This window comes from Sapajus apella, unplaced genomic scaffold (assembly GCF_009761245.1).
Source record: "Sapajus apella isolate SASKATOON/1434 unplaced genomic scaffold, GSC_monkey_1.0 scaffold121, whole genome shotgun sequence".
Classification (NCBI taxonomy): Eukaryota; Metazoa; Chordata; class Mammalia; order Primates; family Cebidae; genus Sapajus; species Sapajus apella.
Window position 1 is genome coordinate 4,671,143 of NW_022437061.1, and position 27,795 is coordinate 4,698,937.

A 27,795-nucleotide genomic window follows, 5' to 3' on the forward strand; every position below is an offset into this window, starting at 1 on the left:
ACCCTACCACAAAATTTTTTTACAAATCAGATGTTGACCCCTGAAAATACTCTTGTTCTGCTAAATCTGAAAATTAAAAATGACATATTTTAAAGATATGGGTCTGAGCCTACCCTCACAAGCAGTCACATTAAGATGAGAATTTGCTATTTGGAAGATTCACAGTGTACCAGTGAATACCATAAAAGAAAAATTCTTATGTCTAAAAACCTGTATTCCTCAATTACATTCAGATCCCCTTTTCTTCATGTTTTATTTTCAGTAAGTACATTCTTAGTCTTTCCATTGTTTTCTCTAGTTGAAATAGCAGTGCCTAGCCAATCAAGAACCTGTACCTCTTCACAACCAGAAAAAAGTCACAGAAACAAAAGTTAAGGACAACTTTTTATTGCTACCAGAGACTTTTATCATCAGTACACAGTTCTGACTGCAATACCTTTTTCAGACTGCAAAGGGAGCTCAGGATCCAGAAGTCATTAAGAGAGATAGGTAACCTGGGGAGGTAGGGGGAGTAAGTTCTAACAGCTGAACATAAAACTAGGGTACTTAATTCAGTTATGACATGTTACAGACTCAAATCATAGAGCTGCCCCAACATCTAGACAGTCTCTCCTACTGATTATAAATGAGTGAAAACTAATCAGTTACAAAAATCTAATTTCAGTTGTTACATACATGTTTCTTTGGTGAGCACCAGGATATATTAACTTTATCACAAATCTTTTATACAAATATCAAAAATGCTTTCAACAAATCTAAGTGTCCTAATTAAATGCAACTTTTAAGCATCACTTTAAGGTAAACAAAAATGAAAACCATAATTTTAAATCAATTTGGTAATATGGGAACTTTTTCTGTTGCTCCTTCTCATTAATATGAGACAATTCCAAAATACCCTTTTCAAACTAATTGGAACTTGAATCATGGCTGTCACACCAAAATAATTTGTTCATTCAATTGCTAAAAAATAATTTTGGGGTTTCCTGTTCAGTGAAAATCAGAATACAGATCAACATGCATAAAGTTCACTAACTATTAAATGGAGAAGCAAGCAAAAGTAATGGGAAAATTAAATCAGGATGCTGAGGGGGAAACAGGTTTGCTGGCTATTAATTTTAACTGAATTTTTGACGGGGCAAGCTACATTACATTATGGCAGAAAAAAAGTGCGACTGACATACTACAAAGTGATTTTTTTAAGTTTAAAAAAAGTTTGGATCTTTCAGTTTTTTTTTTTTTTTTTGTGGTCTTTATGTGCTTAAATAATGTTGAATTATAATTAGCCACATAAATAATGAGTTGTTTTTTTTTTTCTGGCTTACTCCAAATCAGCCTGTTAAGGTATATTTCCTTCTACAGCCTTTCCTCACTTTCCATGTTCTTATTCCCAGAGTAGTCTACCTTAGTTTACACTCAAAGGTAACTCTTGTTCAAACTACATGACAGAAACAGGCTGCAAAGGTGGACAAGGAGAAGCATGTCCCTCCTGTCTTGATATATCAGTGCCACACACAGAACCCATATTTTCTGAAACATTATCTTCATTATAGAGCCGTTTGATTCCATCATAGAAGTCATCCACTTCCATTTCCTCTACTTTGCGTTTAGCAGAGATCTGCTTGCACCCATTGGCAGCTGGGAGATGATGGTAAAAGGCTGCTGTACCTCTGACTGGCACTTCTGGCTTGCTGTTGTCCTTGGAGAAGTCTGGGCCTGAGACAGAGGAGGGATGTAATCTGAACACTCCTTTGTCACAGGTTACCAGGGTGTGCTTGAGGGGACGGTAGACATAAACGGAATTTAGAGGCAGGGAAGACTGCAGAGTAGAAAGGTGATGTGCCACAAGCTCCCGACAATGGATCAACTGGGAGCTATCCATCTGGGCCGGAGGGGGGAAAAAAAAACACCACAGCTGATCATTAATTAACATAGGCTGCTCTGTTATCTCTGCTGGCCATTTTTCCTCCCTGTGCTTTTTGTCCCTGCTGAGTCTTTTCTCTCCCTACATCTTCTACTTCATACTCATCTATTTATCTGGCCTACCCATCCATTATCATGATCTTAGAAATTTGGTCCAAATCTGTATTTCTACTATAAATATCTTTGGAACTTGAGTTCTATATTTGCAACAGTATGCTGAACATTTACATGAGAGCAGAAACTACTTTCTTGTTCACTGCTATATATCCAATGTCTGCTTTATTTATTTATTTTTTTTCAGTCTATTCCCCCTCTCTAGAAGGCCCTTCATCATACCCTCTTGGCCTCTTCTAAATTTTTTTCCAGTGGAGTCCAAAGTACTGATAAACACATTCATTATGAATTTATGAAGACCGAAAGAAAAAAAAAATTGTAAATCAGGGATAAGGAGGGAAGCTAAGAATTTTAAAGCAGTAAATGAAAAATTTAGTATTTTATATTAAATATAGACTCAACACTAAGATGAAATGTTTGGGTAAAGTTTTTAATTTGGGAGTTTTGCTAATTCCTCCTTACCCTTAAGGACAATTATTAATCCTTTCTGGAATTATCCCTCACTCCCTCAACACCGCAAACAACCTAAATGCCGCAGTCATCTGTTTTATATCAACCTTTTAACATATTTATGGCCAGGTGTGGTGGTTCATGTCTATAATCCTAGCACTTTGGCAGGCCAAGGCGGGTGACTGCTTGAGGCCAGGAGTGCAAGACCTGCCTGGCTAACAAGGCGAAACCCCTTCTCTACTGCAAACACAAAAAACTAGTTGGATGCAGTGGTACATGCCTGTAATCCCAGCTACTCAGGAGGCTAAGGCATCAGAATGGCTTCAGAGGTTGCAGTGAGTTGAGATCAAGCCATTGCACTCCAGCCAGGCCAACAGACAGAGCAAGACTCTATCTCAAAACATAGACACTAAACTCTTTTAACATATTTACCACATTTCATTATAATAATCTATTTAACCATTTAGCCTTTCCATTATAGACTACAAGACCGAAGATGCAGGCATTGTATTATATTCATCTTTTGATCCTTAAGTTTCTTGCACAATGACTATACATTGAAGGCCTTCAAATTATTACCTGTAGTAAAGTGTCTTTCTGCCTCATGTTCCCAATAATTATAGCACTGTCAAAATAACCTTAGTTAGCATCATACATTCCTCTCCAACTCTCTTCAGTGGCACCCCAATGCCTATCAAAAATAAGCTAAACTCCTTGGTTTAGTAAGAATTCCATAATCAGACCCCAACCTTCTTTTCTAGCCTTATTTCCTAGCATACCCTCAACTTGTGGTCTACACTCTTACTAGCAAAACAGTCCTGCTCTTTATGATGCACAAATCTTCCCCTTTCTTACTTTACCCTTAATCATCTTATTTCTACCTGTTCAAATTGTACTGCCCATTCCTTCCAGGCTAAATACCATGACCTTCAGGAAGCCTATCTTAACCATTTAACTATCAGGGATCACTTTTTTCCAGTTTTGGGTATTTTGGACATTTCTGGACCAAGTCTTATTCATCCTCATAGAATCTGTAGCACACACCGTGACTGCAACACCACAGAGAAAACAGAGGAAAATAAAGCACTGTAAGAACACACTTGGTTACAAAATTATTTTTATCTCTAAATATATTCATTGTTACTGAAAAATACCAGAGGAAAGAATGGTAAAAGGCTGATGTTAGTCATTGTATAATACAAATGCAAAATAACTGAAACTGTAAGAAATACACAAGAAAATGGCAGATTTTAGCAGCTACCATTTTGTTCACTGATTTTTTTCCCTAGTTTGAAAGCCACTAGATAACATACTATGGGTAAGACGCACTAGTATTAGAAATTTTTTTCCTCCCTTAAAAGAAAAAGAATTACATAACACTTAAGGTAGTCCCTAACTATCAAGCTTATATTTAGGCTAGGTCTTATCATGTATCCCAGGGATGCAGAACAAGCTGAAATATGCTAAAGACATTGGAACAAAGCACAGAGAAAGGATGGAGCTTCTGCAAATATTTTTAAAAGCCTACAAAAAAGAAATGAAAGAAACTGGGAAATGAAAAAGGGGCTATAGTACAGAAATTATTTCTAAAAAATAAGTACAGTTATCCCACAGTAACTAACTAATGGGGGATTAGTTCTAGGATCTCCCAACAGGTAACAAAACCCAAACATGCTAAAGTCTCTTATATAAAATAGTGTACTATTTGCATATAACCCACTCACATGGCCCTGTTTTAAAAAAATCCCTAGATTATTTGTAATACCTAATAGAATGCCTTCATATCACTTCATCTGTGTGGATTCAGTGTAATACTCATATGTGACAAATTCCAGGTTTGTTTTTTGGACCTGTGAAATTTCTTCCTAAATATTTTCAATACACGGTTGGTCGAATTCAGATGCCAAACTCACGGATATGAACAGCTAACTGTACCTCATTTAATGAAATGTTCTTTAGCAAATGAATGATATTTATTGGCCAGAAAACTAAAAATACCACAAATACTGTAATGCCTTGGTCACTCTAATGCCATGGCAGAATCAATACCATGGTAGAATCCTAAAAAAAGATCTATTTAAGTAAGAGGAAGACTATGTCACTATAATCTTTCTGCATGAAAAAACTAAGTAAATAGAGAGTTATATTTTAGAGGTGGAAGACTGACAAGAAATGATAGAGCTAGAAAAGACCTTAGAAATTATTCAAAACAAAACCATCTATATTAACTCCACTTCCACCCAAGTCCCAAGTAAGTCCTTTGTCCAAAATAACATAAATTCCCACTAATCTAGTACAATCTGAATTTGTTCTATAAAAAGCCAAAATCATTTGTTCCTTCTTGAGATCCAGTGGAAGAAACAAAACAAACACATATACTGGAACTACCAAAACTCTCAACAGACAAGTCCTCTAACAGAGTTGGTACAAAGGACTTAAAATGAACTCTAACTATGAAGTGTCAAGAGAATATTTATTATTTAACAATAAATGACATAAATGGTAGGTCCAGATGGATCCAGCTTTGGTGAATAGCAAAAAGCACTGAGAACAACCAGCTGGAGTAGTCTGATCATAGCCACCTTCAAAAAGAACCAGGAGACTCATGGGGTCTGCTTCTTTAACTCCCTACTCTAGTTTTTTTCTTTTGAGACAGTTTTGCTCGTTGCCCAGGCTGGAGTGCAAGGGCACTAACTCGGCTCACTGCAACCTCCGCCTCCCAGGTTCAAATGATTCTCCTGCCTCAGCCTTCTGAGTAGCTGGGATTACAAGCATATGCCACCATGCCTGGCTAATTTTGTATTTTTCGTAAAGACGGGGCTTCTCCATGTTGGTCAAGCTAGTCTCGAAATCCCAACCTCAGGCGATCTGCCTTCCTCAGCCTCCCAAAGTGCTGGGATTACAGGCATGAGCCACCACGGCCAGCCAGTTTTTAATTTGCTTTTTTGCCCCTACTTTTAAATTCAGGGGGTACATGTGCAGGTTTATTACCTAGGTGCATATATTGCATAATGCTGAGGTCTGGAGTATAAGTGATCCTGTCAACCAGGCAGTGAGCACAGTACCCAATAGTTTTTCAACCCTTGCTCCCCTCCTTCTCCCCCAAGTAGTTCCCAGTTTCTACGGCCATCTTTATGTTATTATCTTAAGGTCTTTTCTATTTGTGTTATAATAACACAAATATCTCATTATCTTATTGCCATCTTTATATCTGTGTGTACCCCATGTTTAGCTCCCACTTCTAAGTGAGAATGTGTGATATTTGGTTTCCTCTTCCTGTGTTAATTCACTTAGGATAATGGCCTCCAGCTGCATCCATGGTGCCGCAAAGGACATGATTTTGTTGTTTTATGGCTGTACCTACTTTAGTTTTAAACTAGAGCATGTTCTTTGACTACTGCCCAGCTAGGAAAAACAAAGACCACCACTCTAGGCAAAGTTAACAGCCTGAGTCTATCAGGGTGGGCCGCATCAGAAAGAGGAGGACGTGAGCGCAACCACACAACAGAACACGGGTAGAAGAAGGGTAAGGAGAGAAAGACGTTTGCCATCCCAGAATGGTGATCAACAGGTGGCGCAAGAGCTTAAGGGAGTGTAGCTGTGGGGAGGTTAAGAGGGACAAAAGAAGTTTGCCTTTCAAACCTGGGAACACTCACCATGCTTTGTCTCAAAGAGGGGGCTCAGGCAGAACTACCGATAGTGGCCTGCACACAGCACGGTATGTCTGTGATAGACTCTCCTCAAACCAAGACACTGGGAATCATGTCACAAATATTTTGGCATGATCTCATCAATCTGATGCAAGTTTCCTATACTAAAACCAGAAAACTAGGAAGAGTATCTGATATTGTGGCCTTGTCATGGTCTAATCACAAAGACCTAAGCCCTGGTATTCTTACCCGAACACAGGAAACTTAGCCAAAACAGAAATGAGTCCTAAAGAACTAGGAGCCATCCATGTTTAGACCACATTGGTCAGTGTTAGAACAGAACTGCAAGAACAAGTCCCAAAGTCTCTACCAAGATTTATGACTTTTCTTTTGTTCACTGTCTTCCTCACCGCAACTTAAATACTACATGAGGCAAATCTCTTTTTAAAAAAAAAATTCACTATTTCCAATGTGTAAACAAAGATTTCTCGATAAATGTTTTTGGAATATAACTATTAACATAGGTATATGAGAGGATTGGAATAGTGGTTTTCAAATTACGTCCAAACACTACCTAAATAATATAATCTAAACCTACACTACATATGTAAATCTTCAGCTACGGAAGGGAAAAGGCCATGTTGAGTGGCACTCTGCCCTTAAACACAAGTATAGCTCTACTTTTCTATTCTATATTCTGGAATTTGTGTGTGTACAAGATTTTCTTGGGGGAAGGAGGACTGGGAAAGGGTTCCACTTTTAAAACCAATTATGAAAACCACTGAACTAGAATTTTTAAGGTTTGTGTGGTATCAAAAAAAAGCACTGGTTCTTTTAAATCACTACTAAGTGGCTCTACACAGTCTCTAAGAAAGTCTCCAGTTCCCTACACTGGAGCTATAAAGAAGCTGAATAATTTCTCCAAAGATTCTGTCAAATCCCAGGTCTGTAATTCTCCTTCAGCTAAGGAGAAAAAAAAAGTTTCAGTGCCTATATTCTTCCTCTAGCACCAGAAAACTTACTAAGGAGAATCAGGAGGTTTTCCAGTGTTTTTCACTAGGAGAACATGATCTGAAAGCTACAGAATACACATGCTTTTTACAACATTATTATTTATGCTTCAAAATCTGTCCTCTGACACTAACACTTTCTATAGCAATCTTTTCTGTACTACCTTGAGAATAAGCACAGAGACCAAGTCAGAAGGCATTAAGAGAGATGCATTTGTTCCAATAAAAATAATGTAATATAGGAGGTTTTCTAGTAACCCTATTCCTCTACTTCACAGTCTAATGTGAGTGATTAATATTCAACTTTTCTTTCTAACACTCCATGGTGGGCAAAGTAAATTTTCTGTGTCATTCATTTAAATGGGGTTTATCATAATTTCTAAAAATTCTCACTAAATAGGAACTACCTCCTAGGATTTATTCTCATTATAGCATTTAATTATTTCAATCTAAGACAATTAAAAGATATCCCTTGAAAATGTAAAGCAGCCTGTGTTATACCACATAGACAGATCTCTAGCTAACATGCTGCTCTGATCATCAACCTTTTTTATGAAAAGACTGGGCCCTCCTCTGCTCAAAAACTAGAGCCTAAAATTCTTGGAAGCACTCACATCTTTAAAAAAAAATTTTTTTTTTGCCTGCTTCATTTTCTTCAGACATACTTCTTAAAATATTTGCTGTAAGATCAATTATAACTTTCTTTTAAAAAAATTCAACTATTATGTTTTTCTAATATTCTGAATTTTTAGCTCAATAACTGTAGTTCTTTGCTACAATTAGTTTATTGCAAAATGTTAGGCTTAGAATTTAACAATCTTCTAAGTAAAGTCCAATAAAACAAATCAGAATAACTACTGTTAAATAAGAATAAATAGCCATACAAAGGGAAAGTAGGTTCATGAGTCTTTTATGGACTCAGCTGGCAGGAAAATGGTTTGCAACAGATCTAAACTTGGTAAGTTCTATTTGGTGACATGAATAGAACCAGTAAGCCTTCTCCCAAAGTAGTTGCTAACATACAGCAATATCACCAACTTTCCATTTGAATGAGAATTTTCTCCACTGAACCTTTACATTTTACTTAGGTGGTTGATATGATCAACCTATACATTTTATAACGATCTGTACATACAAGTTACAAACTAATCTTAGGTAATAACAGAACTGCCAGGGCAAAACCTCTTTCAGAAAAGTAGCTTCTACCTGCCACCAGTCTGGTATAAATATTTCACTTACTAGCCAACAATAAATCATTCGCTTGTAGCAACTTATTCCAATTTTTGTTTTTGACATCTGTTATAAAATAAGTGAAGTGAAGAAGTATTATAGTAAAACCTACAGATGTAGCTAGGAAGTTTCTTTACACAAAACTAAAGGACAATATGGTATTAACAATCTTAGTAACATTTTAGAATTCTTAAAGATAAATAATCTAAGAGAAATGGTGAAAAGGAATCTTAAAAATACTATCTAAATTCTATAAGGAAAACACAGAACATCTAGCCTGTAAATTTAAAATGTATACTTTACTCTTGTCTACTCTTAGGAATGGTTTGCCATTACAACATTAGAAATGTCTTTTAGTTTGGTAAATCTATGTATTCCAATAATAGAAAAACTTTAAAAAAACACAACTTAATTAGACTAACACACCTACCTGTGCTTTCTGAAGTAGTTCAATTGTAAGAGAAAGCCAATCAGGAATGAGTTTCTCCATTTCCAGACTAACCATGGCCAGAGCAAGCATGGATCCTCTGAATTGCAGAAGTTGGTTGCAGGCCATACAGTGAAGTAGTTGCTTGGTAAGGACTGCCAAATGTTGAGATGGGCTCAATTTGGGCAAACTGAAAAGTAACTGAGGCCTAGTTGACACTGCAATGGCATGGAACTGAAAATCACAAGAACATCATTTTAACTTTATTTAATTATCTAGGAAATTACATATAAAAATGGATGCAACTTATTCAATTTGTTTTTGTTTCTGTTTTTTTGAGACAGAGTCTCACTGTCCCCCAGGCTGGAGTGCAGTAGCATGATCTCCCAGATTCAAGTGATTCCTCCTGCCTCAGCCTCCTGAGTAGCTGGGATTACAGATGCCTGCCACCACACCCAGCTAATTTTTGTATTTTTAGAAGAGACAGGGTTTCACCATGTGAGACAGGCTGGTCTCAAACTCCTGACCTCAACTGATCTGCCTGCCCTGGCCTATCAAAGTGCTGTGATTACAGGTGTGAGCCACCATGCCCACCCTAACCTATTTCTAAGTTTTCTATTTAAGCTTCAGTGATATGACATAGATACTAATTTGTAATATTTCCTTGAATATCAATAAATTTTTTTCCTAAAAATCAGTACTAAATAAATGAGTAGCAATCTATTCTTTAAGTTACTGAAGACTACATACTCAAATAAGAAACTAAAAGACTTCGGGTATATTTACAATATGAAGAAAATCCAATGGTGTGGCTGTGTGAAGATCCCAATTCAACTTATCCAGAATAATTCTCTCCATTCTCAAAATTTCAGATGAGGAACATCCACAGAAACTGTCTCTTGCCAATACTTTCAGTACTGGAATTCTCTATCCAAAGCAAAGGGGAACAGGGACAGGGAGAAAAGGACAGAAAGAAACTCATTTTCAATTTTTGTTTTGGCAAACAAGAAGCAAGTTAATAAATGGAGAGAAATTTTCACCAAAGAAACATATCTTGAAAGGAATTTTTACCTCATCTTCCTCAACAGTCTTGGCAGCAAGGAAAAAACAGCTGATGGCAATACAACTCAAGTATTTTGGATGAGCCTAAAATTTTGAAGAGGGCAGCTTTAGTGATTTTTCAAAAACGGTTTATTACCTCTTTACAACTGTTTTAAAAACTTAGATACGCAGATGAGACAGGTATACACACAATGCTATGGAATTCAATTAATGTGACTGCCACTCATCATTGCTTTTCAGATCAGAGCTAACTTTTTTTTAAGAGCAGGAAAAAAAGTTTATTAAAAAGCTTTAGAGAAGTAAAATGAAAGAAAGGAAAGTACACTAAGATCAAGTGCATCCAGAGCTAACTTTTAACATTATAATCCTAGCCGTATGATATTCTACAAAAATAACATCCATTCCATTGCTCAAAATTCAATCAAAGCCAATTAACCAAAGGTCATTTCTATCCGGCAGAAAAAGCTTGATTTGCAAGTTTTTAAATAAATATTCCCAAAATTAAAAAATATATTTTGTGTGTATATAAACATTTTTTAAAGCTAATTGTCTGCAATCTGGAATATCTGAAAAATGCCTACTTTTATCTCAGCAACAAGTCCATACCACTTATCCCTCCCTCTCTACCACATCTAACCTACCTTTCACAGATAATTCCACAGAAAGATAAGTTTAAGGTTAGTGTCCTTCCTTGGACAGTGTATTTTTCAAAAATTATTAGTGAACATACATTGTTGTAGTTTCTATCATGAGATTCTTACATTAAACATTTTAAACAAAGTTGGAGAAATTTCTGGAACAATTAGAGAATTTTGCCAAATATCTCATTTTTTTTCATATTTCTTATTTATTGGGTCCTGTCATGTTTAGTAAGTCTCTTAAGAGTATAAGTTTGAAACTGAGCGGCTATTCAGGCTTACACTCCATAATTCTTTGGCTTCTATTTTGTATACCTAATAAAGCATTTAACTGACAGTTCCCCCCAGTTTACATATTCTTATGCATACTAATGCCTACAGTTTAAATACTTTGCTACTCTTTCATGCCTTGCCATTAAATAAATGCTAATTTTCTGCTTTAAATATGTTGAGGGCCTACTATGACTAACTTGACACAACCAATGACATAGCAATGGGGACAATATAAAACCTAATTATTTGTATGCTGCCATTCAACAAAAATATACTGAAGTTGTTTCATGACATTTTGTTATATTTCAAAGTATGCCCATAGAAAGCACTTAATACTTTTCAGAAAGCCAAACAGTATGGATATTCAATAAGTAGTGACAGAGAAAAACGTGCAATAATAGGCTTATACTTTTCTAGTCTGATTTCTTGTCAACCTCTAGTACACCAATATGTTAGAAAATGATTAAATATTCTGCTGATGCTATATGGTTTGTACTAAAATCAAGAGATAAAAGCTTTCATAGGCTAAAAAAGTGAATACTTGTAACAAAAAGAAAAGTACAGAATACAATTAGAAACACTTCCAGAAACACTTCTGCTATTTAAACAATAGCAGAAGGCTGGGTGACGTGGCTCACACCTGTAATCCCAGCACTTTGGGAGGCCAAGATGGGCCGATGACTTGAGGTCAGGAGTTTGAGACCAGCCTTGCCAACATGGCAAAACCTCGTCACTACTAAACATACAAAAATTAGCTGGGCATGGTGGCACATGCCTGCAGTCCCAACTACTTGGGAGGCTGAGGCACAAAAATAACTTGAACCTGGGAGACAGAGGTTGCAGCGGGCCAAGATTGTACCACTACACTCCGGCCTGGGCAACAGAGTGAAACTGTCTCAAAAAATAAAAAATAAAATAAACAATAGCAGAAGACACCACCATGTCATCTTATGGGTACATACATCATTCTCCAGAAGAGTTTTCCAATTCTTTCCACCTTACAGAATGTTTACTAATAGGCTCTGGTTTAGCATAACTACACGCAAATGAGGTTATGTGTATGTTTATCTTAAAACACTTACCTTTACAGTAGCTAAAAACCTGTCCAAAAGACTGCTAGCCAGAGCAAATGTTTCTGGGTAAAGGTTGAATTGGTACTTGAGTTTGGCCAGCCATTGAATTACTTCATCTCTCTGGGATGGAGAAACATTCTAGAAGGGAACAATTTTAAACACAGAAGACAATGTTTGAGCTATTATCAAGAGTATGTTTAGAATTCTCTCTCATAAAAGGTTAGGAAATACTACAAAATACGTTTTAAAATGTTAAGGTTATTGAAAAGCTATCAGACTTAAGATAGATGAATATGAAACTTTATGTAAAGTTTCCACATTTAATATCCATATTCAATATTCTCCTACTCTTTATTAAAATTTTCACTATGTCATCTCACCAAATATCCACAGTTTAATTAAATTTAGGTATTCAGGGAATATAACATTTTTAAAGTTTAAGTAACATTATTATTAACTGATAGTAATTCTGGAATTTTTTCCCAACTCTTAAGATTAAGAAAATATAGTGTATTTCTCTCACAGCAAATAGTCATTAACTTATCTTAGGAAATATAAATGAACTATAAAAGAATAACAACCCATTTAAAAAACTAAAATCAGTAATAATAAATGAAAGATACCAGGGACAAAAGATGAATTATATATTTAGAGATGATGAAAAATATTGAAAAGGAAATTAACCTGAAGTAAATTACTATTTCAAAAGATTTCCACAAACACAAAACATTACTGTTGTATTGTTGCCATAAGCCTATTGAGTAGAGGCTTAATTTTTAGCAGGGACACACTTTAAAGCAATAGTGATTAGAAAACTTTTACTCTTGAATTTTGGAGTCACCATTAAAAATACAAAACCGGTTGCTTATGTTGGGAACATTCAGTATTCTCCTTATAGCTATTTCAAACTGTAGTTTCAAACAGTTTGAAATAGCTATAAGGAGAATATTCAAATAATATGTAGGAAAATTAAAACAACAATAATGTTTTGTGTTTATGGAAATCTTTCAAAATAGTAATCTACTTCAGGTTAATTTCCTGTTCAATATTTTTTCATCATCTCTAAATGTATAATTCATCTGTTGTCCCTGGTATCTTTCATTTATTACTATTGATTTCAGTTATTTAAATGGGCTATCATTCTGTAATCAGAGTCCATTTATATTTCCTAAGTTAATCATAGTAAGCCTACAATGGTATGGAACACTAGATGTTATTCCCCGGATCTAGCTGTAATTTTGCATGTAGGCCACTTTAAGATCTACTTCTGGACTAGGGGTCCATAAAAATCCCTAAGAACCAAGTAAAAGCAGTCATAAGACTTCTGGATGAACAGATAAGCATTCAAGAGAAATTAAATTCCTATCAAGATGAGCTTTTAGCTAAAATGCCACAACAAATAAGGAAAAGTAATGTTAAGTAAGCCAGCCAAACACATCAACAACAAGGAAATAAATTCCCAGGAGAGGTAGCTGACGTTATAATCTGATGAAAGTGGTGAGGCTTTTAGGGAGATAAAAGGAACAATGGTTTATAGTAGCTATGAAAATAAGAACACCATTAACTCCAACCTTCAGGTAGAGATACAATGTGGGGTAAGGGAGAAAAAAAAAATCCCTGAATGACAGATTACATTAAATGGTGTTTGGCATTAAACAATAACAGAAACATATAATTGTAAGAAGAATCACAAAACATACAAAAAAAAAAAAAGAGAATACAGTTATAACTAAATGATGTAACTTATGTAAAGCACATATATAGAATGCAAATAGCACTCAAATATTAGTTCTCCTTTCCCATCTCTAAACTACCAATTCTCTAATGTCAGAAAAACAAATCTGCAAAATGTTATGTATGAATAATTATTTTAAACACTGTAACAATTAGTCATGAAAGAGATCATGACAGTATCTGTGAATTTCAATATTCCATACATATATACACACACTTTTTGAGACAGGATCTTGCTCTGTCACCCAGGCTGGAATACAATGGCATAATCATGGTACACTGCAGCCTCGACCTCCCAGGCCCAAATGATCCTCCCACCTCAGCACCCCAAGTAGCTAGGACCAGAGGAACGTGCCACCATGCTCAGTAATTTTTTTTTTTTTGAGACAGAGTCTTGCTCTGTCACCCAGGCTGGAGTGCAGTGGCTCCATCTCAGCTCACTGCAACCTCCATCTCCTGGGTTCAAGCAATTCTCTCTGCCTCAGCCTCCCAAGTAGCTGGAATTATAGGATTGTGCCACGCCTGGTTAATTACTTATTTTTAGTAGAGAGGGGGTTTTACCATGTTGGCCAGGCTGGTCCAAACTCCTGACCTCAAGTGATCCACCTGCCTCAGCCTCCCAAAGTGCTGGGATTACAGTTGTGAGCCATATGCCCTGCCTAATTTTACTTTTTGTAGAGACGAGGTCTCCCTATGTTACCCAGGCTAGTCTTGAACTCCCAGGCTCAAGCAATCCTCCCGACTTGGCATCCCAAAGTGTTGGGATTACAGGTGTGAGCCACTGTGTTTGGCCCATATACCATATACTAAAATTTAACAATAGGGCCAAGAAAAGCATTCCTGCATGGCCAACTTTATCATCATTAGCCAAAACTAGTAACAATTTTTTTTAAAACCCAAAAGATAGTTTAAGAAGACTCAATTTAACTAAAGTAATACTGAGTCTAACGTCACTTTTTCAAATCAATTCAAACCTGTACTGAATAGTAATATTATCATGACAGCATTACAAAAAGTTCTATGCCTAAGTAATTCATTTCACTCCTATTTCTCTAAAATAAAGAATGAGAGAAAGAGAAAGAAAGCCCAAAACAGTATTTCCTGATTTCATCAGATGAACTGTCTTTTTTTCTCATATGGACAGCTCAAATAGGATTAGGATTCAGTAGTTGAACAAATAATCCTAAAGAAAATTTATAATGGATTGATTCAACATGGTAAAATATAGACTGCTATTAATATATATTCTGTATATTTATTATATGCCACATGCTGCTAGTCTCTTCCTTATAATACACACCATCCTCACCTTTAAACTCTAAAAGGTTCACCATTACCTAAAAGATTAATTACAATTCCCCAGCATGGCATACAAATCTATGACTTCCCTCTCTAACCTCAGATATCCTTTATCACTTTGTCTTAAACTTCATGCTGTAAGAATAGTAACTTCTATTTATGATTCTTCTTTGCCCCTGCTATGCTATTTTACATCACTGCTCCTTTGTTCATATTGTTCCTTCTGACTAGAACACACTCCTTTCTCTATCTCACCTGCCTTATTATGTATCAAGATCTTGAAAGCTATTTTGATGTTACTTCCCACCAGATACTTTTCCTGATAATTCAAGTTGGGCTAAGTACCTTCCTATGCTCCCACAGCATCTCATTGCACCTGTTACTGTTATGTTCAACATTTTTTTAAAAATTAAATTTCTGGACATGACCCACATCTGTAATCCCAGTACTTTAGGTGGCCAAGGTGGGAAAATTGCTTGATCCCAGGAGTTTGAAACCAGCCCAGGTAACATAGTGAGGCTTTATCTCCGCAAATAAAAAAATTAGCCAGGCGTGGTGGTGCATGCCTGTGATATCAGCTGCTTGGGAGGCTGAGGTGGCACAATCACTTGAGCCTGGGAAAGAGAGGCTGCAGTGAACTGTGACTGAGCCACTGCACCCCAGCCTGGGTAACAGAGCGAGACCCTGTTTCAGAAAAAAAAAATTAAATTTCTGTTTTTGGCTTTAATAAAGTAGGAAGCAGCAAACCTAAACTCCAGTTGAGAATGACTAGGAAAGCTGTTTTTAAGATTCCTTAGAGTTATAAAATTCTATTGAAAATCATCTGTATATAAACAATTTGTGGCAGTGTTTTATCTTTGTAAATCAAAAGTGCTTTGGCAAAATAAATTGAGAACAACTGACAGTATGTGCCACTTTGACCAGTTTCCACTTTTTCCCCAAAATTCATGTAACAAAATTATCATGAACTTGAAAGTACTAGAAATTTTCTGCAAGTGCCAAGAACACAGTAAGGTACCTGAATGAATCATAAAGAAATGATAATCACCATTCACTTAAATGCTTACTGTGAGTCTATTATATGCAAGTAAACAAAAATGACACAACCATACCCCTCAAGGAAACTCACAATCAAATAATCAGAAAATTATAATACTTTGTGCTATGGTAAGGGAAGCAGAGTATGGCAGAAACACATAGATGGTGATTGATAGGTGTATAATATTCTTTCATGACCATGCTGTCCTAAATTGGGGGACAGGGGATGCAAATTAAACAAGAGACTGACTTCAAAATACAGTTTAGTTGAGGCAGCGGAAGTCAGAAGAAAACTGGAGGAAAAGGCATAAGAGAAAGCTTAAAAATATTTTATTTTTACATTTTCACCAACACTTCAAATAAAATTAGAAAAGTTACAGCAACAGTAGAAAGGGAGGTTACAAAAAAAATGCCAGTCCCTAGAAGAAAATAAAAGAATTAGAACTAGAATAGAGAAATGTCCCTGGGGGTTACTCTGGCAAACAACTCAAGCCTCTATAGCCCTTTATCTCATTCTGTATTTACCCCAAAACTCAAGCCCCTATAGCCCTTACCCCATTCCTATCTTTTCTCCTAACCCCACCAGACCTGGGCCACCCCAAGTTACAGTGAGCCAAGATTGTGCCATTGCACTCTAGCCTGGGCAACAGGAGAAAAACTCCTTCTAAAAAAAACCAAACAAACAAAAAAGAAAGAAATAGGTCAGATTATGTGGTAATATAGCAATATACTACAATCTAGGTAGACTATCACCTTCAAAGACCATGTTGTAAAAATATATTATTGTTGGTTACATGCTGACTCAAAGAGATAGCAGGAGGAGGAAAAGAATGGTCCTACAAGCAGCTATAAAAAAGCTTTGAGGCTCAGTGGAATGTGACAACATAAGGGCAGGAATTTATTTTCTCCTGTCGTATCTCCAATGCTTAGAATAGTGCCTAGAATATAGCAGATACTCAAAAGACATTTGCTAAATGATTTGAATTCCCAATTAATCTAAAAATCACACATGCACACAAAAATATGAGACAACAACAACAAAAAAAAGAGGACTGCCTTAGGAAAAGGTTCAAATTATAACTCTGTCTCCTGGGTTCAAGCAATTCTCATGCCTCAGCCTTAGCTGGGATCACAGGCATGAGCCACCACAACAGCTAATTGTTATATTTTTAGTAGGGACGGTATTTTGCCATGTTGATCATGGCTGGTCTTGAATGCCTGACCTCAGGTGATCTGCCTACCTCAGCCTCCCAAAGTGCTGGGATAATAGGCATAAGCCACCATGCCCAGCCCAAATTATAATTCTACTACTTATTAGCTAAAGTCTTGAGCAAACTGGGACTACTGCCTACTTTTTGAAAGGATTACATGAGATATTAAATGAGATATCATATATATAAACACTTCTCATTCAGGCTAACTAATCAGTTTGCATAATGACAAGTAACAATAAATGAAGAATGTATTTCTTTAGTTTGTGGGAAAGAATAAGTAGGAAAAATCAGAATTAAATTTAAAAAGACATATACCCTTTAAAAACCAATGAGCAAAGGATAACCTAAAACAACACAGGAGGAACTTACATATTTGCCATTCATTCACTCATGCATATTAAAGAACATCTGACCACTATTCTATTTTCCAAGCACCATGTTAAGATACTAAAAAGATGTGTAAGATATTTGAAAAAACTCTGAAAGTTTTTTCAGAGTGAATAAACTTCACAGTGAACAATAACTATATATGACATAAAATTTCTAAAGGAAAAACTACATAGCCAACAGTAGTTAGCAGGCCAGCTGGCTATCTTCTAAAAAGCTTCCAACATTGGTATTACCTTAATAGTTCACTTGAACTCGTTACCACTATTGACCAGAGTAGGTTTTTTGTTGACTAAAGACAATGGTATGAAGGTGTTCAGCCTCTGTGGCTAACTATAAACTATATATCTAAAGAAGGCTTCCCACTGTTAGTATATATTATGAGGAAATAGAACAAACTGATCTTCCTAAAGCTGTAACTCAGATAACAAAACAGGTCAACAAAAACAAAAACAGTTAACTTTTGTTTCAAAAAGAAAAGGCCACAGTAGACGCAGGATTTTTTAAAAAAGAGGGGGCCGGAAATCGTGGCTCATGCCTATAATCCGAGTACTGTGGGACGTCAAGGCTGGTGGGTTGCTTGAGCTCAGGACTTCCAGACAAGGCTGCGCAACATGGTGAAACCCCATCTCTACCAAAAATACAAAAAATTAGCCAAGCGTGGTAGCATGTGCCTGCATTCCCAGCTACTCGGGAGGCTTAGGTGAGAGGATCACTTAAGCCCAGGAGGCAGGCGGGGGCTGCAGTGAGCTGAGATCATGCCACTGCACTCCAAGCCGGATGACAGAGTGAGACCTTATAGCATTAAAAAAAAAAAAAAAAAAGAAAGAAAGAAAGAACAGGGAGATGTCTCTCAAATACAGCACATTTTTAAACGGTACACATGCCTCCAATGCAGTGTGAAGGTATTATTATATATGGCAATAGTATGCTTATTTCTAATAAAATTCATCTCTCTTAAGAGAAAAATCATTACCTGATTTGAAGGTATTTTCCGCACATTCACCTTCCACATCTGTGCTTCCCTAGAGATTGCCTTTTCCAACAGGAAAGACAATCTCTGGTTTTCCAAAGGCCCTGGAAACTTCATGATATCCTTTGGATCTGTCTGTTACCCAGCTTGATGTAGCTACCTACAAAATCAAATACAAATGTTTTTAAACTAGTTATAAAGTAAGTGCAGCATTATATAAAGTACTTATTAAGCAACTCATAAAATAAGAATGTTATGAGGCAGTATAGGATTTTATAGCTCTTTAAAAATCATATTAAAATACCAAAATAATCAGTTATCGAAAACATTCACACTTTAAATCTGAAATTCAGTTATAGAGAATAAAAACAAGGCCATGTAATCGATAGAACCTTTGGACTCTGATCAAAACATGTTATTACTGTTTCAAACTGTCAAAACTTTGTTACTGGCTTTTTTACCAGAAATTCTTAGAAGTAGTTACTCCAGGGCCAGGCATGGTGGCTCACACCTGTAATCCCAGCACTTTGGGAGGCTGAGGAGGGTGGATCACGAGGTCAAGAGATCAAGACCATCCTGGCCAACACAGTGAAACCCCATCTCCACTAAAATTACAAAAAAATTAGCCGATGTGGTGGCACACACCTGTGGTCCCAGCTACTCGGGAGGGTGAGGTGGAAGAATCACTTGAACCCAGGAGGCGGAGGTTGCAGTGAGCCGAGATTGCACCACTGCACTCCAGCCTGGCGACAGAGCAAGACTCTGTCTCAAAAAAAAAAAAAAAAAAAAAAAAGGAAGTAGTTACTCCAAACATTCCTCTTAAAAACCTGATCAGATAAGGGCCACTAACTTTTGTTCTTCATTTAAAAAGAGACTATATCAATTACATTAAATCCTACCCATTCCCACTTCTTCAGTATGAAACAATCCCCTCCAGCATGAAATCATCTTAAAATCCAATTCAGTATTCACTAGCTACACATGTGGATATTTAAATATGAGCTAAATAAAATTTAAAAATTATTTCTTCAGTCATAATAGCCCTATTTCAATAACAACATGTGGCTAGTGGATACTGTATCGGACAGTGCAGAAAACGAACATTCCTATTAATGAAGAAAGTTCTACTGTACAGTTCTAACCTAGAAAGCTCCACAGTACAATGACTAGCACTCTAAAATGAGCATGTCTAAATAGCAAGTTTAGCAGTGCAAAACAACAGAGTCCAAGAGAAATGTCTCTGGGTTTTATGTACATATGCACGTATGTACTTGGAGACAGACACTTACTCTGTTGCCAAGGTTAGAGTGCAGTGAAGTGGCTCACTGCAGCCTCAAACTCCTGGGTTCAAGTGATCCTCCTGCCTTAGCCTCCCAAATAGCTGGGACAACAGATGCACACCACCAAGTCCAGGTAATTTTTTTTTAAGTTTTTTTTTGGTAGACATGCAGTTTTGCTATGTTGCCCAGGTTTGTCTTGAACTCCTAGCCTCAAGCAATCCTGCCGTGGCCTCCCAAAGCACTGGGGTGACAGGCGTGAGCCACCATGCTGGTTTCTAGGTTTAAAAAAAAAAAAAGCAAACTACAGACTTGAGGTTTGACTGTGTGTAGAAAATTGGATTAAGAAATTGCTGAAGAGCCAGGTGTGGTGGCTCATGCCTGGAATCCCAGCACTCTGGGAGGCCGAGGCCGGTGGATCACGAGGTCAAGAGTTCGAGACCATCCTGGCAAACATAGTGAAACCCCGTCTCAAAAAAAAAGAAATTGCTAAAGAATGTGAAAAGGTTTAGCTAGATTTGTTGAAAACTAAGCAAAAAGGTAATTAACTTCAGAAAAAGATTTTAAGAAAGTAAATAATACATCACAATATTTATACAACAATACTAGTGAAAACACTGAATAGGGATCTCAACATAACTACATTGGGAGGACGTGGAGACATAACTATGGATATTGGAAAAGGGTAAAATAAAAGCCACGTCTTTACATTTCATAGTAGAAAATCCGTGTATCTCAAACTGAAATGTCAAAAACAGCAGTAGGGCAAGTTATTTGAAAATGTGATCCTAAATAACAAGAGAAGCAGGAGAGGGTTGGCGGTGGCTAATCTCTGCGGAGTAAGAAAAGGGTGAGAAAAGCCTAGAGTAGGAGAATGCTGTTTTTCATTATAAATTTCACTAACGATTTGACTTTCTCAACTATAGCTATGTTAGCTTCTCAATGTAGCTATATTACATACTTCAGATTTATGGCCTCTAAGAATTTTTTAAAACATCCAGAATTAACATTAGAAGAGTTCCAATTTTTTTTTAATTTAAAAATTTGAAAAAGCCAAAAATAGCAAACCAGTTCTTTCATTTCCATTCTATCCCACCTCCATCTACTATCCTCTTTCCTATGTACTACTTCACATAAGCTACCTACTTGCTTCTCAACTTGCTAGGGATTAACTCTGGTTAACTAAATTATGATTTTGTTAATTTTTACGTCTTTAAACTCCTGCATTTTTGCAAATCTTAAATTAGCATGAAATATTTTCATACTAAGACAATGAAGTATAAATAACTAAGGAAAAAGAACTAATACTAATCCAAAAAGACCTATCTCAAAGGTAATTTCTTTTAAAAACTCTTGATTCTTTAATCATGTCATAAAGCAGCTTTCCACTAATTCCCCAACTAGATTATAAATTCCTGGCCAGGCACAGTGGCTCGTGCCTGTAATCCTAGCACTTTGGAAGGCTGAGGTGGATCCAGGAGTTCAACGCCAGCCTCAGCAACGTGGTAAAACTCCATCTCTATAAAACATCCAAAAATTAGGCAGGCATGGTGGTGTGTGCCTGTGGTCCAAGCTACTTGGGAGGCTGAGGTGGAAGGAAGGCTTGAGCCTAGGAGGTTGAGGATGCAGTGAGCCAAAATCATGCCACTGCATTCCAGCCCCAGCAACAGAATGAGACCCTTCTCTAAATAAAGAAATTCCTTTGCAGTCACATCTGCCAATATCATCTTTTTGTTACTCACTGCGTCCACACCACAGTACTCTGACAAAACAGAGACCCAATCAATTGTTCTAGTTTCAACTGCTGAGGCCCAAAACAAAAACATACAACCAAAAACAAAACTCTACCCACACCTGCCCCAACCCACTGTATGTGGAGTTTTGGTACCTTCTTTTGATACATCCTTGTTCAGAACCTTAACCCAACAAAATCTAATCTCTTTCACACCAATCTTTCCCATCTTTGAAGGGTGCTGTCATGCTCACCAATTCATCTTTTTCATAGCTGAAAACTTTGATAGTACCTCACAATATTTTACCTCTTCTAAATTAGCTTTAATTTTACCATAAATGCAGTCTAAAATCATTTTTTTTTTTTGCCTTTTTTTTTTTTTTTTTTTTGAAACAGTCTCAGTCTGTTGCCCAGGCTGAAGTGCAGCGGCACGATCTCGCTCACTGCAACTTCCACCTCCTAGGCTCAAGTGATTCTCCTCCCTCAGCCTCCTGAGTCACTGAGATTGCAGGCACGTGCAGAGAGAGACACAGAGACAGAGACACACACACACACACACACACACACACACACACACACGTGAAAAGGATTAAACTAGGTTCAAAGGATTCGTGTTCTCCAATTGCCTACAATTAAAGCCCTCAGTATGACTTTCAAATATTTAAATTGTAATAAATTTTTTTAAAACAAAGGTATCTGGTCAAAGAAGAGTCACAAGGGAAATCAGAAAATACTTTGAGATGAAAGAAAATGAAGACAACATACCAAAACTTATCAGATACAATTGAAGCGGTGCTTAGAAATAATTCCTTAAAATGCCTCTACTAAATAAGGGCATCTCAAATAAACAGCCTAATCTTCCACCTTTAAGATAATGGAAAAAAAAAAGTAAATTGTTCCAAAAGCAAGACAGAAGCAAGGAAATACTAAATACTAGAATGGAAACTAATGAAGTAGAGAGTACAAAAACTGCAGTGAAAAGTCAATGAAACCAGAAGCTGATTCTTTGAAAAGATCAAAATAGACAAACCTTTAGCCAGCTAGATTGACCAAGAAAATACAGAGGACAAATTACTAAATCAGAAATAAAAACAGGCCATCATTACCTAGCTTACAGAAATAAAAATTACACTAAAAAAAAAAGAAAAATAAAAATTATAAAAAAAACTTTTATGTACAACTATATGCAACTAAATAGGAAAATTTAGATGAATTAGTCCAGTTTCCAGAAATAAAAAATCCCAAAACTTAAGAAATAAAAACCTGCACTGGTGAGATAATTCCAAAAGAAAAAAAGAAAAGAAATAAAAAAGCTGAGTAGTTGTATAACAAAAGATTTAAATGGTAATTTTTTTTAATTTTTTTAAATAGTAATTTTTTAAAGCACCGTCAAAGAAAAATCCATGCCCAGATGGCTTCACTGGTTAATTCTACCAACCATTTTCAGAAAAACTGACAGCAATTCTTTACAAATGCTTCCCAATTTATTCTTTGAAGTCAGTTATTACCCTGCTACCAAGACCAGACAGACATCACTAGAAAACTATAGATTGGTGTTTCTTCTGAAATGCAAAATTTCTCAACAAAATACTAGCAAACTGAATCCAGCAATATAAACAAAGGATTATATACCACAACCAACTGGGATTTGTTCCAGGAATGCAAGCTTGTTTCAAGATTCAGAAATAAATGCAATACATTATCAATAGGAAAAAAAAAAAAAAAAAAAGGAATCACTCTTTGGTCACTCTAGAGAAAACTAACAACAACAACAAAAAAGTTAAAATTTCCTTAAACTTTAAAAAATGGGACAAAAGGTGGGGCATGGTGAGTGCTTGCCTGTGATCCCAGAACTACATGAGGCAGAAGTGAGAGGAGCACTCAAGGACAGGAGTCTGAAACCAGCCCGGACAACAGAGTGAGACCCCTGTCTCTACCAAAAAAATTTTTTTAATTAGCCAAGCATGATGTTGCACGCCTGCTTGTTGACTTAGCTACTCAGGAGGTTCAGGGGTGAGAGGACTACGTAAGCTAAGGAGCTTGAGGCTGCAGTCAGCTATGATTATACCACCTCACTCCAGCCTGGGCAACAAAGTGATAATCTCTTAAAAAGAAAAAACTAAAACAGGATACAAATAATTGCAAGACAAAAACAATGGGGGATACCTTTGGGGATGCTACAGATTCAATGAGGCCATAGAAAAATTGGCTGCACGGGGTGGCTCATGCCTGTAATGCCAGCACTTTGGGAGGCCAAGGTAGGTGGATTACTTGAGGCCAGGAGTTTGACACCAGCCTGGCCAACATAGTAAGACCCTGTCTCCAATAAAAATACAAAAATGAGCCAGGCAAGACAGTGCATGCCTGTCGTCCCAGCCATTCAGTAGGCTGAGGCAGGAGAACTGCTTGAACCCAGGAGGTGGAGGTTGCAGTGAGCTGAGATCATGCCACTGAATTATAGCCTGCACGACAGAGGGAAACTGTCTGAAGAAAATAAACACAAATATAGAAAAGAAGCTGCAATACCTGATCCTCAACTGAATGCTGTATTGGAAGGAGACAAATGGTGTAAAGGTCATTAGTGGGTCAAATGACATAATTGGGACAGATTACACAAGTCAATGTATCGAATGCTGAATTTACCAAAAATGAAAAATTCGCTGTGATTCCATAAGAGAATATTACTATTCTTGTGAAATATTTAGCAGTAAAGGGTCATATGTATGTTCTACATAAAGAGAACAAAAGACAAGACCAGTAAGACATACTATGATACAGAAATCACGGGCTTTGGTTTTTTTTTACTGACAAAAGCCTATTTTCTAATGTGAAACACACATTTAGTTAGATTAATAAATTCTGCTAAGAAATAAAATGTGAACATTTAAAATACAATTTTACTGTTTTAAAAAACAACTATATAGTTCTATCTTGTTACTGTAAGCCTAATTGTTGGTCACATCCAATTTTGCATGCTTTTTAGAAAAGCAGGAAATAACAGAAGACTATATTTTGGTTGGCATTTTTTTACACACATACAAGTTTAAACCAGTTTCACATTTCTCCTCCCATTTGCTCAATTGCTGCTGCTTCTCCTTTCTCCACGCTTATCAAATGTCTGAGGTAATAGGTAATGCTTATTGTACAGCATAACTACTTCAGATATATATACACGGCCCCCTGCTGCTCCGAGGAAAAGTGCTGCACAGTGCTGGGTATACAATATAAACAACTTCACTAATATGTATTATTGTATTTACTATCATCATCATACCAATTCCATTAATAATCCTGTACTGGTGCTGAGTTCTGAATCTTAGTTCCCATTCTGAAAGGAAGGATTAATGTGACCATACAAGACACCTGAAGTTCTACCATTCCCTCCTTGACTTTATGCGTTAGAAACAATAAATTAAAGGTACTTGCAATTCCAAGTGTATGCTCTTTCCTGATCTCCAAGGATGTATGAAAACTGTTCTTTCAACTTTAAATGTCCCCTGGCTCATACCTACCTTCCTAAAGTTGCCATCAGTCTGTAAGACTCTAAATTTGTGCAGTTGTGCCCTGCCTTCCTTCATCTGTACTTGGACATAATTCTACTTTTACATTTAATTGCTTTGTGATTGGAAGACTTGCCTTTCCTATTATAATGAATTCTTTGATGTCCATCTCCAGAATTTAGCATTATGCCTAATAAATAACAGCTTCACTTGTAAAAAGCTTAACAAGTAAAGCACCCAGTGCTTACTACTTGGCCACCTATTGTTCAAAGTGCTATGCCATATTAACTCATGTAATCTTCCCACAACTTCATGAAATTGGTATTAGTAAGTCCATTTTTTTCTAGTTTTTAATTTTTTCACTACACCCCCATTTCAGCCATAAAGCCCATTTTAAAGACGAAGAAACATACACAGGAAGATGTTTATTTTTAATGTATTACACAATCAAAATAAAACACAGACTCAGCTTCCAATCTTGAGCAAGACACATTGTAAGACCCATTCTAACCTACTAGGATGTCACATTACCACATAAACTCACTATCTGTAACTGCAGATCAACTTTACTGAACTTCCCTAACACATGCTGATTGTGTATTTCTTGATACTTCATCAGTATTAAGAAATTTCTAGTCCAGAGGCTCAGAATCTCTCTGAAATTCTCTGGTCCCAAATTAACCAATCTAAATCTATTCCATCCATTATTTCTTAATCTGTTTGACCAATCCTTTCTATTTCATCTGCCACAAACGACCTAGAAAAGCTAGCAGTTATTTCAACAAATCCATTCTCAGGTCAGAGACCACACAGCGTAGAGTCAGACTTAATTCTGGCTACCGGGTTTTAGCCCTGTTGCCTAAGGAGAAAGTTAATCTTGTAGGTCTCAGTTTTCCTCATCCGTAAGATGAGGCTCCTACTACCAGCCTTGGAAGGATTAAATGAATTGCAAGCCACTTAGGAGAATGCCTGGCAGATAAGCCTCAAGTGTTGTTATTTAACATCATTATTGTAATGCTCTGCTGCTCAACACAGAGTGGCTCCCTACTGACAGAATAAAATCTAAATATTTTAGTTCAGAGTCTGAATCCATTCTACCTCCCGAAACGCCTCCCACTGTTGTGCTACCCAATTCTCAACTTCTGCCAAAACGATGTGCAACGGAACCCCAGCTCCATCAGAGGCCCATTTGCCCTCCTTCAAATTCCGGTATTTAATCTGGCTTTTTGGGTACAACTCAAATCTCACCTCCTCCGGATTTCCCTACCCACCCGCCCCAAGCCCTGGGTAATGTTGCCCTCCCCCGAATTTCCCAGCACCGGAGTTTCACCCCATTCACTTGGCATTGACTCCGCTTTGCAAAGTTAGGCATCTTCCCGGAGTCCCCGCAGGACCGTTCAGGCTGAAGGTGGGGGCGTGTCCCTTCTTTGTGTATAAACACAGGCTCGCCGAGCCTCCAACACGCACTATAGAGTAGGTAATTTGCTGCTGCCACACACACACACACACACACACACACACACACGTTACTCGCTAACACAAAAACTGGCCCTAAAGAGAACACAGTAGGGCCGTTTTCAACTGGGCAGGTGCCAGGTCTGTTTGGGGCGGGAGGACGAAGAGAGCGGCCCCGAGGTTCCCCCGGGTGGGGGGGATGCGGGAGGGCGGGTCACCGGCAAGCAGAGCGCACCTACGGGTGCTGCCACTCGGGTGGCGCGGGGGGAGCTGCGGGGCCCCAGCGCGTCGGCGCCGGCCGCGGAGACGCGTCAAGCCCCCCGCCCCCGCCCCTCACCTTTTCCTCCTCTTCCTCCTCCTCCTCCTCCCCGGCAGAGCTGTAGGCCTCACAATGGTGACGAGGGGTCATCCGGGGGCCCGTTACCACCTCATTCTGCTCGACGCGCGGCGGCGATGCGCGCGGGACGACGGGGCTGACTGAGAAGGGAGAAGAGGCGGAAGCGGGCCGGGGAACGCGGGCGCTAGCGCTCGAGCGGGACGCACGGCTGCGGCCTCTGGGTTCGTCAGCGAATTAGTTCCATGATGACCCCCGGCCTGAGGCCGCGGCCGCTCGAGCCCGGGTGGGGAGGGGGCTCCCTCTCGCCATAGGGCGGCGGGGGCCGGGGAGAGGCGGGGGGTGAGACCGGCTCTGCCCCTGCCCGGGGAAAGCGCCTCCGAGGGGAAATGGTGAAAGGGGGGGAGGGAAAAAAAAAAAAGAAAGGGGAAAGGGGGGGAAAAAAAATAAGAAAAAGCGAGGCAGAGGCGCTGCCGCGTCCGCCCGCGGGGAAGGCTGGGGAGGGAGGGGAAGGGAGGAAGAAGTGCCGGCTTCCTCGGCTCCGCCCTCGCGGATCGATTCCTAGACTCGCCTACTCCTTGTAAACAACGCGAATTGGTCTTTCACCCTTTCTCTTCCTCTCCGCCGCCTTCGGGGCCCAACGAAAGTACGGAGAAGTCCCGCCAAAAGGAGACGGGCTGGGGAAGTCGTTGGCACTGGGATGGAAGGAGGGAGGACATTTTCTGGGGGCTAAGAAAAGCCGAAGGTGCGTGGACTCATTTTCCTTGAAGGAGCGAAGGGTTGCTTGCAGTCTGCGCGGTGACGTCAGCGTCTCCAGGCTCTGCTGAGGAGGCGTGCGGTGGCCGGAGAGTGCGCTGCGCAGGCGCCCGGGGAAGAAAGAAGCGGCAGAGCTCTGAGCTTGGGGGAAGGGTTCTCACGGTCGGCTCTCCTGGTCCAGCCTAGCGTAGCTTGGTTCTATCCAGCCTTACTCATCTCCAGGCTCTTAGAAGGGTTCACTGGAAAGGG

General features: G+C 38.2%; 1 protein-coding gene across 3 annotated transcripts; it reads right to left on the reverse strand.

Annotated features, from left to right (window-relative positions):
* Nucleotides 1-371: 371 nt before the first annotated feature.
* Nucleotides 372-27,795, reverse strand: CCNI (cyclin I). 3 transcript variants are annotated; one of them, XM_032261083.1, is made up of 7 exons: nucleotides 26,794-27,795; nucleotides 18,496-18,652; nucleotides 11,857-11,985; nucleotides 9,873-9,947; nucleotides 9,588-9,728; nucleotides 8,805-9,035; nucleotides 372-1,912 (listed from the first exon to the last, which is right to left on the reverse strand). In XM_032261083.1, exons 2-7 carry the CDS (start codon nucleotides 18,607-18,609, stop codon nucleotides 1,436-1,438), a joined length of 1,167 nt encoding a protein of 388 aa, XP_032116974.1. In that variant the 5' UTR covers nucleotides 18,610-18,652; nucleotides 26,794-27,795; the 3' UTR covers nucleotides 372-1,435. The 3 variants fall into 3 exon arrangements, with proteins under 3 accessions (XP_032116974.1, XP_032116976.1, XP_032116975.1); XM_032261084.1 differs by having other exon boundaries at nucleotides 1,247-1,879; XM_032261085.1 differs by lacking the exon at nucleotides 18,496-18,652 and having other exon boundaries at nucleotides 372-1,879.